Below are 12500 nucleotides of genomic sequence, written 5' to 3'. Positions count from 1 at the left end.
GGTAAGTCAGATCAGACTGACGGTGTGGGCGTGGGCGTAGATGCATTCAGCTATTATTACCGTGGCGTGTGTGGGCCTCGTGGTATGTTGGCTCCGTGGTACCAAGAGGACATCGCTAACCGACGTACGCACAGACACCAGCCAGTGTGCAAAATGTAGGGCGGGACATACCCGTATGGCAGGCACACTCGTTAAGAGATTTACATATATATATAATATTTTATCAGTCTACATCGCTTTTGGATTGCATGAAAAGTTGCTATTATCTGGTCCACCCGTCACTCGCACAGCAACATCAAAAGTGTTGTAGAGTAAGTAACGGCGACTCAGACTTGAAAAGCTTTTCCGGAGGCTTTGGGAAAGTGTTCCCGGAAAGGAAGGGCGAGAAGCGCTTCGGAGATGTCGCGCCCTCGTCAATAATCTGCGGCAGTGAAGCTTAGTTGGCCCCCTGTGAGGGTCACGGTGCACGGGGTATGCAGCATGGACACTCCGGGTCTTCGCTCTCCTTCCACATGCAAATACTCTCACTCACTCACTCTCACTCACTCTCACTCTCACTCTCACTCTCACTCTCACTCTCACTCTCTCTCTCTCTCTCTCTCTCTCTCTCTCTCTCTCACTCACTCTTTCTTTCTCACTCTTTCTCTCACTTACTCTTTCTCTTTCTCTCTCTCTTTCTTTCTCTTTCTCTCTCTTTCTCTTTCTCTCTCTCTCTTTCTCTCTCTCTCTTTCTCTCTCACTTTCTCTCTCTCACTCTTTCTCTCTCTCACTCTTTCTCTCTCTCTCACTCTTTCTCTCTCTCTCACTCTTTCTCTCTCTCTCTCTCTCTCTCTCTCACTCTTTCATTCTCTCTCTCTCTCACTCTTTCATTCTCTCTCTCTCTCCCTCCCTCTTTCTCTCTCTCACTCTTTCATTCTCTCTCTCTCTCTCTCACTCTTTCATTCTCTCTCTCTCTCACTCTTTCATTCTCTCTCTCCCTCTCTCTCTCTCTCTCTCTCTCTCTCTCTCTCTCTCCTTCTCCCACACTCTTTCTCTCTCTCACTCTTTCTCTCTCTCTCTCTGTCTCTCTCTCTCTCTGTCGCTCTCCCAATCTCTTTCTCTCTCCCTCTCTTTCTCTCTCTCTCTCTCTCTCTCTCTCTCTAATAGATAAAAACTATTAGAAAAGCAGTGATACAGTTATTTTCCAGCCCATAAGGGCCGCAATACTATTACTTGCGACTAAACCTTGCAGGTAGCATGACTTGCAGTAAGCAAGAGCGTAACCGTGTTTCAGTGGGCAATGACGGCGGTGAAACGACCCGTGATGATAGTCATAACAGGGAAGACACTAATTGCGTTGCTTCGGGAAGTATGAATAGTAATGATTTTGAGAAACACGAAGAGCTTCTGTTTATAGCGATGGCTCGAGTGGCGATAGACGTTTCTGTGAATGCAGCAAGCGGTAGCCGCACTTCTTCTTAGAATACCAGGATCGAAGAGTAGTTTTGATACAGCGTTGAGCAAACGTTACAACGGGAGTGCCGGTAAGAGCCGCTGTCGGGGAAGCCATTTCCGATTGGTCCGCTCCGTCTCGGAAGTTTCGAGCCTCGGTCAGATTTCCAGGCTTCATGAAATGCGATTATCTTACGGCCTTCACTTCAGAGAGCGAGAAAGGTTTCGATTTCTTCTTCGCTTTTGATGATCGGAGACCTGTTTTTCGTATGTATTATTCAGCCATGACATCGGCAGAATCGGGTCGGTCACAAAACTTGACCCGGTCGCTCAGTTGTTTCGTCATCTGTATTGTCGAAATAAAATGTCCGTTTTCAATATTCGAGTTCGTTGAGGTCGCTTTCCCTCGGCGCGTGGGCGGAGTTGCCACATGATGCAAGAGGCTTCCAGGGAAAAGTAAAATCCATGGGCACGACCCAACTTTTTACCGGGAAGATGGCTTCAGGTGCACATCCTTGATTACGCGAGATTTGAATATTAAGTGAAGGTGAGAAATTTTATGAGAGTGTTGGAGCACGAAAGTATTATAATTCGGAATATATTTTCTCCTGTTTCCGAGTAAACTTACACCAAAGAGCTATCAGGAAATGGCATTCAGCCTTGATTCTAAGAGAGGTGGTACATCAAGGAGTAGTGTGTCTGGCACGGTGCCAGGTGCTTCCACGACCCACGTACCACCCCACCCGCCCGCCCTGCCCGATTGCCCCGTGGGCGCAACCCTTCCATGAATCTCGGTTTGTTAGTAACGTGTTAATGATCGAACGTGGAATTTTAGGCTTCCGGGGGATCGAAGATGGGTTTATGACAAGGAGGATTTATTAGCAGTAGTATTTTAAGTAATACTTGTTAAACGAGTATTTCTTAGAGCGTTGGTGATGACGTCATGTATCAATTTGTATTCGTGCTAATGGACATGACGCACCAGGAAAATTATTTACCCTTTTACATTCGCATTGGTAGTGACGCATTCCTCTCAGCCTTTGTTTGAAGTGGAATTGTGAGAGCTAACCCGGCGATGGTAAAGGAAAAAGCTCTTTGGTTTAAGGCAATTCAGCAGAAGGACGAGCGTTTGGCCGCTGGAGTCGGATCCGAGCAGATGGATCCAGCCTTCCCGACGACGCTGCGGTGGTGACTGGGCGGAGGCGCGTCTCCGTTATTCGCTTCAAGGTTTCGCGCGCTGAGCGGTCTCCACGGGAGCTCAACGGCAGGTCAGGACGTGCATGTCACGCGCTTGCCTCTGCTGGCTGTTCGTCCGCCCGTCCGCGCGCCCACACGCCCACGCCTCGGCTGGATTTGGCTCAGGAGTGGGGATCTCGGGGGCGAGGGGAGGCAAGGCGCTGGAGGCGAGTGGAGAGCGCGTGGTTGTTTCCGAGCGGTGTGCTTGCTGGGAAGGGAGAGGTAGGTGGGCGGGTGTCAAGTCATGGAGATCACGTTTCACGAATCGTGGCCGCACGCTGTCTCTGCGCTGTGTATCGCCGTGCTTGCTGAAAGCCAGGTGAGGGTGAGAATGCCGAGAGGGGGGGGGGGGGCCAAGACGTAGGCAACACTATACCTCTGCTACTGGTTGTTCGGTCTCGTCATGCCGGGACCTGTTCTGCTCTCGCTGGGAGGGGTGCTGCAGGTCCGCAACACGCTTCGAATAGATTCACCGCAGTCGAAGCGTGAGGGCGCCTGCGTTATTGTTTGTGTAATATGGGGACGGCGCAATCGCATTCGGTCGCATGCTTGGTTCGTTGACCAGATTGCATTTTGAAATCTGACCCGATTACATGTGCTCCGCACTCGCACTTCCGACGGCTGGGCGGGAAATGCGTCTGTAATGTTCACTTCTTCGTCATCTAGTAGTTGTTAGTTTCAAAATACAGCGAAAACTGAGACGTATGTGATGTTTCATGGGGGTAATCCCACGCCATTGTATATGTTTTGCAGTAGAGTCATATTTGGGGGACGCTTATGATCGGTCGCTCTCAAAGTCAGCGATTAACTGAATGTGACGACCTTCAGTTTTTGAAATGCATAGATGGCTGAACGCAGGCTACGCCCAGGCGGCCAGTAGGTGTGCGTGGGCCAGGCGGTCATTAACAGGGTGAGGCGTTGCACTGTCCCGATGGCACAGGTGTGCACGAGCCCTACCCGCGCTGCCGCGGCCATGGTTGTCGGGCTTCGTCGGAGCGACTGGGCGATGTCCAGGCCCTCCGAGATCGGAAATGGCCGCCGGAACTATTTCCGCGGCGAACTCTCACCTTCCAGTGATTTCCCTCAAGAACCTGGACCTTCCAGTTATAATTACAAGGATCATGCCGCCTTCTCGAGCAGCTTGATTGACTGGACCGATAAGAAGGGCGGACGTAGCCGCGGTTCGAGGAGGGGAAATTCTCGAGAAGGTGATGGCTCTCTCCTGCAGCCAAGGGGCAGAAGGGCTAGGAGGACGGCCGGGCGCTTCTGAAGGACGCAATCACGGCGTGCCAGGGGAGGGAGGTCTATCCTTTTATCACTGGGCAGCTGTGGAGGGCCGGCGCCGAGATGGACTCGTGGAAGTGAGTGGCATGTTGTTGTGAAAGTGGTCGGACGTGTGTCGTACGACCGTCGCTTATTGGCGTTGATTTCGGGGTTGTTTATTTTTTGGTGTGTTGTTTGATATCGCGAGGGCACTTGGGCGCAAATGGCAAAACACGTCGGGCTTAAGAGATCAGACAGGGGAGGCCGGAGCAGGTGGTTTTGCCCAAAAAGTGTGACAGGTGGTGCCAACATGCGGTATCAGCGGTATCTTGACAACTGGTGTGAAATACGATGACGGTACGAACGTGATTAGCCAGAGACCCTAGGTGTGGAAAGACGCTTTATCTGTCGGGAAACGCGGGTCTACGTGTCGCGGGATGCAGTAACATGATCCGCCTCGTGCTGTTTACAACGCTATCATTTTTCTTTTCTTTTTTTTTGTAAAGCTCAGGGGAAGGTAGGAGAAACGGTGAGACTTGTTTGACGCGGGGCATACTGAACATAGCAAGATATATATATATATATGCTTGTTTTCTCCCAAGGTTTGCGGTTAACCAGACAAGACATTTTCTGGAGTGAGATATAATAAATACATTGGTGACCTCCCCGCTGCGGAAATGAATCACAAGGCTGTGCCGGGATATCGGATGTGGAAGTGCTGTTCACCCACAAAATCGAACATGTCCTCAATCGATTTAGATAGATACTAGACCAAATAAAAACGCTTAAAGCTCTATAAAACTCCACGCCAGTAGAAGAGAGGAAACCCGACGCTCTCTCGCGTCATCACACAAAAGACAGGATTTGTTTATCTCTCGTGGATCTGTAACGTAGCGCCTCGGATGTTCGTTCGCGTCACGATCTCTCGGTAATGAGCCAGGATGGATGAGCAATGTCGCGCGAGGAACGCCTCTCCGCCCTGCCATGACTCACGTGGAGGGCTACGCAAATGTCACGCGCTGCCTTGAATGGGCGGGAGTAATGCGATTGGTGCCCGTTCCGCCCCTACGAGTTTTCGGGGGCGGCGGAAAGGGTTTAAGCGTCGCCGGCACGAAGAATGGCTTGTCGGGTTTTTTCCCCGGCCAAGAAACGCTTTCATTCCCTAACTACCCTTGACTTTTATGGTGCCATCAAGTGAGTTTTTTGGGGCTGGCGAACCGCAACGATTTAATAGCGGGTGGAGATAAAGCATTGAATTATTAGGAGATTCGGTACAGCGCCTTCACGTAAACATTAATAAGACAAGAAAGATAAGCAATGGCCGTAGGTTGATTTAACGAGGAAAGCGGACGAAACTGGGTGTGATTAGAAGAACATCTCTCATGAAGAAACAAGGAAGGAAGCAGTTTTTGAATGAAGATAATGTGTCTTCAAGATGTTCGTTTCTTAATGGTTGTAGTGATGATTGGACTGTGCTTCTTTTTCTTAAGATCATTTTTGACGCTTTCGATAAACTGACGACGATGTTTTTTATCGTTTCGTTTTCTTCCTTGATGGGTCTGGCTCCTCAGTGAAGTTTAAGAATAGTTCAACTCAATACGTCACTTCTCATGACCTCGTCCGCTTTGCACGGAGAAATTTTATGAAGGGAAGTTTATCAGCCATGAAAACGACCACTATGCTGAATGTCAAGGTCAGTGTGTTTAGGAAGCGCAGTGAAGTCGTGGCTCTGTTTATGCCACTGCTATGGGACCTTTCACGGAGAAACGGGTCCTGGGAAGAAGTTTAAATGTCTTCTGTCAGTGTTGTTTCTCTGTCTGTCAGTCAGTCAGTTACTCTCCCAGTCCTTCTCTGACTTTCTCTCTCTCTCTGACTCTCTCTCTCTCCCTCTTTCTCTCTGACTCTCTATCTTCCTCTTTCTCTCTGACTCTCTCTTTCTTTCTCTCTGACTCTCTCTTTATTTCTTTCTCTCTGACTTTCTTACTCTCTGACTCTCTTTTTTCTCTTTTTCTCTTTCTCTAAGACTCTCTCTTTCTCTCTGACTCTCTCTCTCTTTCTTGCTCTCTGACACTCCTTCTCTCACTCACTCACTTTCCGACTCTCTCTCTTTATCTCTCTCTCTCTCTATCTGTATATAAACAACAACACCAGGAAGTCAAAATGTCTTTCCAACGTCCAAAGGAGCACCATAAGCCGATGTGGAAGACGCGGACGGTGACTCATGGATGTAGGCGTTTCCTCGGCCTGCCTCTCGCCCCGTTCATCCCCGGCTGACAAGTTGTGTAATGGCCGTATATTGGGTCAACGTAAGTTTCCGGTCGGCGCGCGTCAAAGGTCACAGCGTGCCTGGGGTTAACGGCACTCGGAGGGTGTTTCGCCCTTACGAGGCAGCCAGCCCCCGAGGACAGCGAGCCATGTGGGAGTGCGTTGGCGGGACAAGGCGAGCAGTGCGTCGAGGCAGAAGGAAGAGCAAGCAAGGGAGGGAGGGAGAGAGGGAGGGAGGGAGGGAGGGAGGATGAGGGTGGACTTGTAGCGCGCCTTGGGCTCCTCGAGTTTCCTTCCTGATTGCTGCGGTTCCTTCTCGAGAGTCCTTCGTGAGAGGAAGGATCTTGTGGCGCGAGGTCTTCCTACATGCAGCCTCATGCATGACCTCTTGCAGCCGCGGTCCAGTGCCTTGCTCTCTGTTTATTTGATTTGCAGCTGAGGTTCTACACGTACATGTGTAAAGTAAGTCAAAGAGAATTATATTCCCATATTGCTGAACCTCGCTGAACGGGCGATGTGAAAGCGATAAGGAACGCTGTATGCATTATTATTTATTTATTTTTTAGATTCATGGGCTGAAATAACTGAAGTATTTCTGCGTCGTAAAAATAAAGTGAAGGATTCCTACGACGTCTTATTCAAGCGAACAATCGGCATTATGAAAGGCGTCTCTTTTCTTCCTTGGTGTAGAATTGGCTCTCGGGATGCCAGTTCAGAAAGGACTCGCTCCTTGTGCGCGACGGAATCCCGATGCTATTCCTCTTGGAAGTCCTGCGGCGCGCCCGGAAGATATTTCACATTGCCACAGGTAACAGGCAGCGCTCACCGCGAATGCAACATTATCCGCGTGATCTCTGTGAAATCGAGAAGAGCCATAATTTCGAGAGTCATCGCCAGAGATTGGGTGACATCTTTGCTGCTGGGTTGCGCTCAGTCACCTCTTGTTTTTTTTTACGTTTGCTTCTTCTTGTGCACATTTTGTTCATACTTTGGTGTAAGGTGTTTGTGTGACGCCTTGCTTATTTGTTTGTTATTATTTTGATATTCTTTAATGATTTTATTGATATTGTAATTATCATTTTTATTATTTATTAGTGTAGTTAATGTTATTCTTGTAGTTATTATTATTATTATTAATAGTAGTAGTTGTAGTACTAGTGACAGCAGCAGCATTAGTTGTAATATTAGTATTATTGTTGTTTTTATTGTCATTGTTATTGTGTGCGTTTGTCTCTGAGCGAGTGAGTGAGTGAGTGCGAGAGGGCAGTCATGGTGTGGAATACGACCGGTTTGTGGACACGGTGAGCACACCTGTGGTGGGGTGGCTGGCTGCTGTGGCCCATCACCCTTCTTTCCCCAAGTGGCTCTGCTCTACCCGGACTCTCCTCGCGCAAGTCGGCAGTTGTGATTGTAGTGCAGCCGTTCTTTAGATTTTTTGCTATGAAGGATGGGAACGGGTGTGGGATAGGATGCATTGTAGCCTCGGGTATAGGAACAAGGTGGGGATATTTTTTTTTGTCTGACGTGTATCCTGAAGTGTCTTTCCGAGATGAGGCTCTTCCCTGCGAGGATAAGTTGTTTGGGTCTGTCTGTAACGTTATTTATGGGCTCCTGATTTTTGTCCCCTCCACCTCTCTCTCTCTCTCTCTCTCTCTCTCTCTCTCTCTCTCTCTCTCTCTCTCTCTCTCTCTCTCTCCCTCTCCCTCTCCCTCTCCCTCTCCCTCTCTCTCTCTCTCTCTCCTCTCTCTCTCTCTCTCCCTCTCCCTCTCCCTCTCCCTCTCCCTGCTCCCTCTCCCTCCCCCTCTCCCTCTCCCTCTCCCTCTCCCTCTCCCTCTCCCTCTCTCTCTCCCTCTCCCTCTCCCTTTCCCTCTCTCCCTCCTCCCTTTCCCTCTCTCCCTCTCTCTCTTCATCTCCCCCTCCACCCATCTATCCATTCATTTCTCGTTCCTTTCCTTCCTCCTTCCTTCTCCCTCCTTCCCTCCCCTCTTCCCCTACCCTTCCTCCCTCCCTCTTCTTCTCGTTGCAAATTGAACTTAGTCCAGTAAGCAGCGTTGACGTCGAATCGCGCCGCTGGTTTATGCGAGGCAGGGCCTGCGGCATCGCCTTTGTTTTTGTTGCCTTGGCTACTGGTCGCGTCGCTCGTCCTCCGGGTAACGAGACACCTCTCTGCGGTTACGTCTTCGCCACGAGGAATAAAGATTGGAGACGAGCGGCGTGCATTCCTGGGCGACGGGGCACCGCGCACGTGTCAGCTCAAGGGGGGATTGTTTGTTTACTGTTTAGCTTATCTGTTTTTTAAGGATGTGTATAACTGCGCATTGGTGGAAGATGGTAGAAGACATGTTTTTCGTCTTTTTTACCCTGTAAATTTGTTAATAAATTGCCTATTGCGGTGGAGTGTTGATGCAATCTCGTTTTGTGGGAGATTCACCTTGTGTGCTTCGGGAACCTCTTGTCCTGGTAATGCTTTAAGCATTTCCTGTAAGGAACGCCTCTCGCCATATGTAGAGAATGGCTCGACTATTTTGAGTTTTGTTGAACGTTGGGACATGTCTCGTGATCTTTGTGTCAAACGCAGTAAAGTTATTGGTAGTCACGGAGGTCGAAGACTCCGGATACAGAAGACAAGTGTCGGCGAGGAAATCCCGAGCGGCCGGGATTTTCACCATAGTTCGGCCAGGCGGCGATCATTATCCTCGACCACAGTAAAACAAAATCGTCACATCCTGACATAATGCCGGCGATGCTTCCGATGCTGAGGTCATAACCACATCCGTTACTTTGTCTCTGAACAGCTGGCATTGTCTGGGCGAGTTACCACATGTCTCCATGGCACGCTTTGTGCCAATGGCAAGCAATTTGCACTTAGATATTAGAATGTCGGCTGCGACCAAGGGAAGGCGATAAGGGATGCCTACGAAAGGAGAAAGTTGCAAATCTCTTCAACGAAAGTGCCCGAGACGAATGCGTGGCGCGCATCGGTTTAGGGCCACAAGATGGTCTTTGTCCAAATATACTTGATGGACCGGACACTAATTAGAAATTGTCGTCAGATTGCGTCGGCGGGTCACAGGTAAGCGCCTAGCGGTCACATGTCGGACTGCCAATCGCCTACAAAGAAGGTTAACGAAAGTTAAGATCATGCTTTCTATTTTTAATGTATAACTGCGATATTGACAATGTTTTCTTTTAACCAAAATTATTGGGGATTGCTTAGCAGTGTTCGTGTTCTTCGTTTTTTGCATATACAGAAGTTGATAATTCTCTGCGTGATTTTTTTGCGTTATAGGAATACGGGCTTCCCAAGACGGTTACACTCGAATGCCGCGCTGTTTGTGTTTGAATGCTCGTCTTTGTTGTCGAAATTGATATCGTAGCTCAGGTGGCTTGCTTTCTGTTAATTATTACAAGCACTGATAGCCACGTTTGTGTTATATCACGGGTGAATCGATGTGTATATTTGTTTTAAAAGCAACTCGCACTGAAGCCATGGAAAATTCAGCAGCACGACAGGTAGGTTAACAAGTCCTTCATTCATATGGACTAATAGAAACGCATTTTTTAAGCATGCAGTTCAGATTATTTATAGTTTTTTTTTGTTATATGATTCTCTCTCTCTCTCTGTCTCTCTCTCTCTCTCTCTCTCTCTCTCTCTCTCTCTCTCTCTCTCTCTCTCTCTCTCTCTCTCTCTCTCTCTCTCTCTTCTCTCTTCTCTCTCTCTCTTCTCTCTCTTTCTTCTCTCTCTCTTTTCTCTCTCTCTCTCTCTCTCTCTCTCTCTCTCTCTCTCTACTCTCTCTCTCTCTCTCTCCTCTCTCTCTCTCTCTCTCTCTCTCTCTCTCTCTCTCTTCTCTCTCTTCCTCTCTCTTTTTCTTCTCTCTCTCTCTTCTTCTCTCTCTGCCTCTCTCTCTCTCTCTCTCTCTCCCTCCCTCTCTCTTTCTCTCTCTCTCTCTCCCTCACTCACTCTCTCTCTCTCTTTCACCCACTCTCTCACTCCCTCACTCTCGCTCTCTCTCTCTCTCTCTCTCTCTCTCTCTCTATATAAATAAAATACATAAATATATATATATATATATATATATATATATATATATATATATATATATATATATATTTATTTATATCAAATAAATAATAATAATATATATATATATATATATATATATATATATATATATATATATATATATATATATAAATAAATAGCCAAACCAAACTAATACTCTCTGCTCTCTCTCTCTCTCTCTCTCTCTCTCTCTCTCTCTCTCTCTCTCTCTCTCTCTCTCTCTCATTGCCTTTTGACCATCTCGTAGTTGTAGTTAATACCTGAGAGAAATGACAATGGATGGGTCAAGTAGTGTCTTTTTTCAATAGCAAAATTCTCTTGATTTAACGCATTCCACGGAAGCGTAACTTGATTACTGAGAAATATTAATTGTTTTTTAAAAATTCAAACGAATCATATCAAACAATCAGTTTAGCCCAAAGAAAAAAAATCTTTGACCTTATATTACCCAGGAGCCAACCTCTCCTTCGTGTCGGATTTCTGACAAAGCTCTTCCATTGCAGAGGTGCGCCAGGAGGCCGTCAAGGAGGCTCTGGCACAGTACCAGTCACGTCCCAAGAATCTCCCGCTGCCGTCGAAGCGGTCCTCGGTCATGACGGCAAGATCCCCGGACAGGCATCACCGCGACTCAGGTAAGGGGTGAGGGGAGGCTTTGTGTGGGGGGGTGAGGGAGTGGAAGGAGAGGGGGGAGGGGAAGGGAAGGGGAAAGGGAAAGGGAAAGGGAAAGGGAAAGGGAAAGACTCTCTCAGGAAGGGGAAAAGGGAAGCTTTTGTCTATTCAGGGGGTGAGAGCCGGAAGGAGAAGGGAAAGGGGAAGGGGAAGGGAAGGGGAAGGGGAAGGGGGAAGAAGAAGAAGGATAAGGATAATGATGATGATGATGATGATGATGATGATGATGATGAAAGAGGAGGAGGAGAAGGACAAGGAGAGAAAGGAAAAGGGGAAGGAGGAGAGGACAGGAAAAGGAGGAGGAGAAGGAGGAGAAAAGGCAGGCAAAGGAGAGAGAGGAGGAGAAGGAGGAAGAGGGTAGGGGGACGGGGAAGGAAAGATACTGTGTATTCATTTCTGAGCTTAAGCAGTAAAATCCAACATGTGACCATTTTTTATTTGGATGTTAATTTTTTTTTATAAGACAAAAATCAAAAATGTATTTTCAGTGATTTAGTTGCATTTGTGTATGGTCCTTCATTGCAAAGTTACAGTAATATCATATTCATGATTTTTGTCATAAGATATTATCCATTGATTCCATTTTGATTAATTTATGTATCGTAAGAAGAATCTTTATATTGTAATAGTTTCTGCAGAGGATTAGGATATTTGCACTATACTAGAATACTAATCTCATCATTTAGTTACAGTAACGAATATGAATAAACATGGCAAACTGGCATTAGCTAGTGTGTTTGCAGAAATACTTGCCTCATAATCATATCCACATTTGCAACTGATTGTGTGAAAACTGGTCATGTGCATAAACAAACCTACATGCACACACGCACACACATACACACACATGCACACACATACACACACATGCACACACATGCACACACATACACACACATGCACACACATGCACACACATGCACACACATACACACACACACACACACACACACATCACTACACGTGCGTGCGCGTGCACACATGCACACACACACACACACACATACACACACACGTGCGTGCGTGCACACACACACACACACACACACACACACACACACACACACACACACACACACACACACACACACACATCACACACACACACATCACACACACACACACACACACACACACACACATCCACACACACACACACACACACCATACACACACACACACCATACACACACACACACATACACACACACACACACCATACACACACACACACACACACACACACACACACACACACACACACACACACACACACCATGCACACACACACACACACACACACACACATCCACACACACACACACACCACACACACACACACACACACACACACACATCATCCACACCATGCACACACACACACACCACGCACACATACACACACCATGCACACACACAGTGCACACACCACACACACACACACACACACACACACACACACACACACACACACACACACACACACACACACACACATACTCACACACACACCATGCACACACACACACCATGCACACATCCACACACCATCCACACATACACACAACCATGC

General features: G+C 47.7%; 1 protein-coding gene across 6 annotated transcripts in view; it reads left to right on the top strand.

The window, feature by feature from the left end:
* The window catches only part of DIP2 (disco-interacting protein 2), a 183117-nt gene that overhangs the window by 151032 nt on the left and 19585 nt on the right, over positions 1–12500 (top strand). For all 6 annotated transcript variants that reach the window (XM_070121894.1, XM_070121893.1, XM_070121892.1 and 3 more), the window contains one exon: positions 10762–10890. In XM_070121894.1, the coding sequence (XP_069977995.1) occupies positions 10762–10890 (129 nt within the window). The remainder of the gene's footprint in view (positions 1–10761; positions 10891–12500) is intronic.

Source organism: Penaeus vannamei, chromosome 5, assembly GCF_042767895.1.
Source record: "Penaeus vannamei isolate JL-2024 chromosome 5, ASM4276789v1, whole genome shotgun sequence".
NCBI classification, from domain to species: Eukaryota; Metazoa; Arthropoda; class Malacostraca; order Decapoda; family Penaeidae; genus Penaeus; species Penaeus vannamei.
Note: the sequence above shows the minus strand (reverse complement) of the source record. Positions and strands in the feature narration are given on the sequence as shown.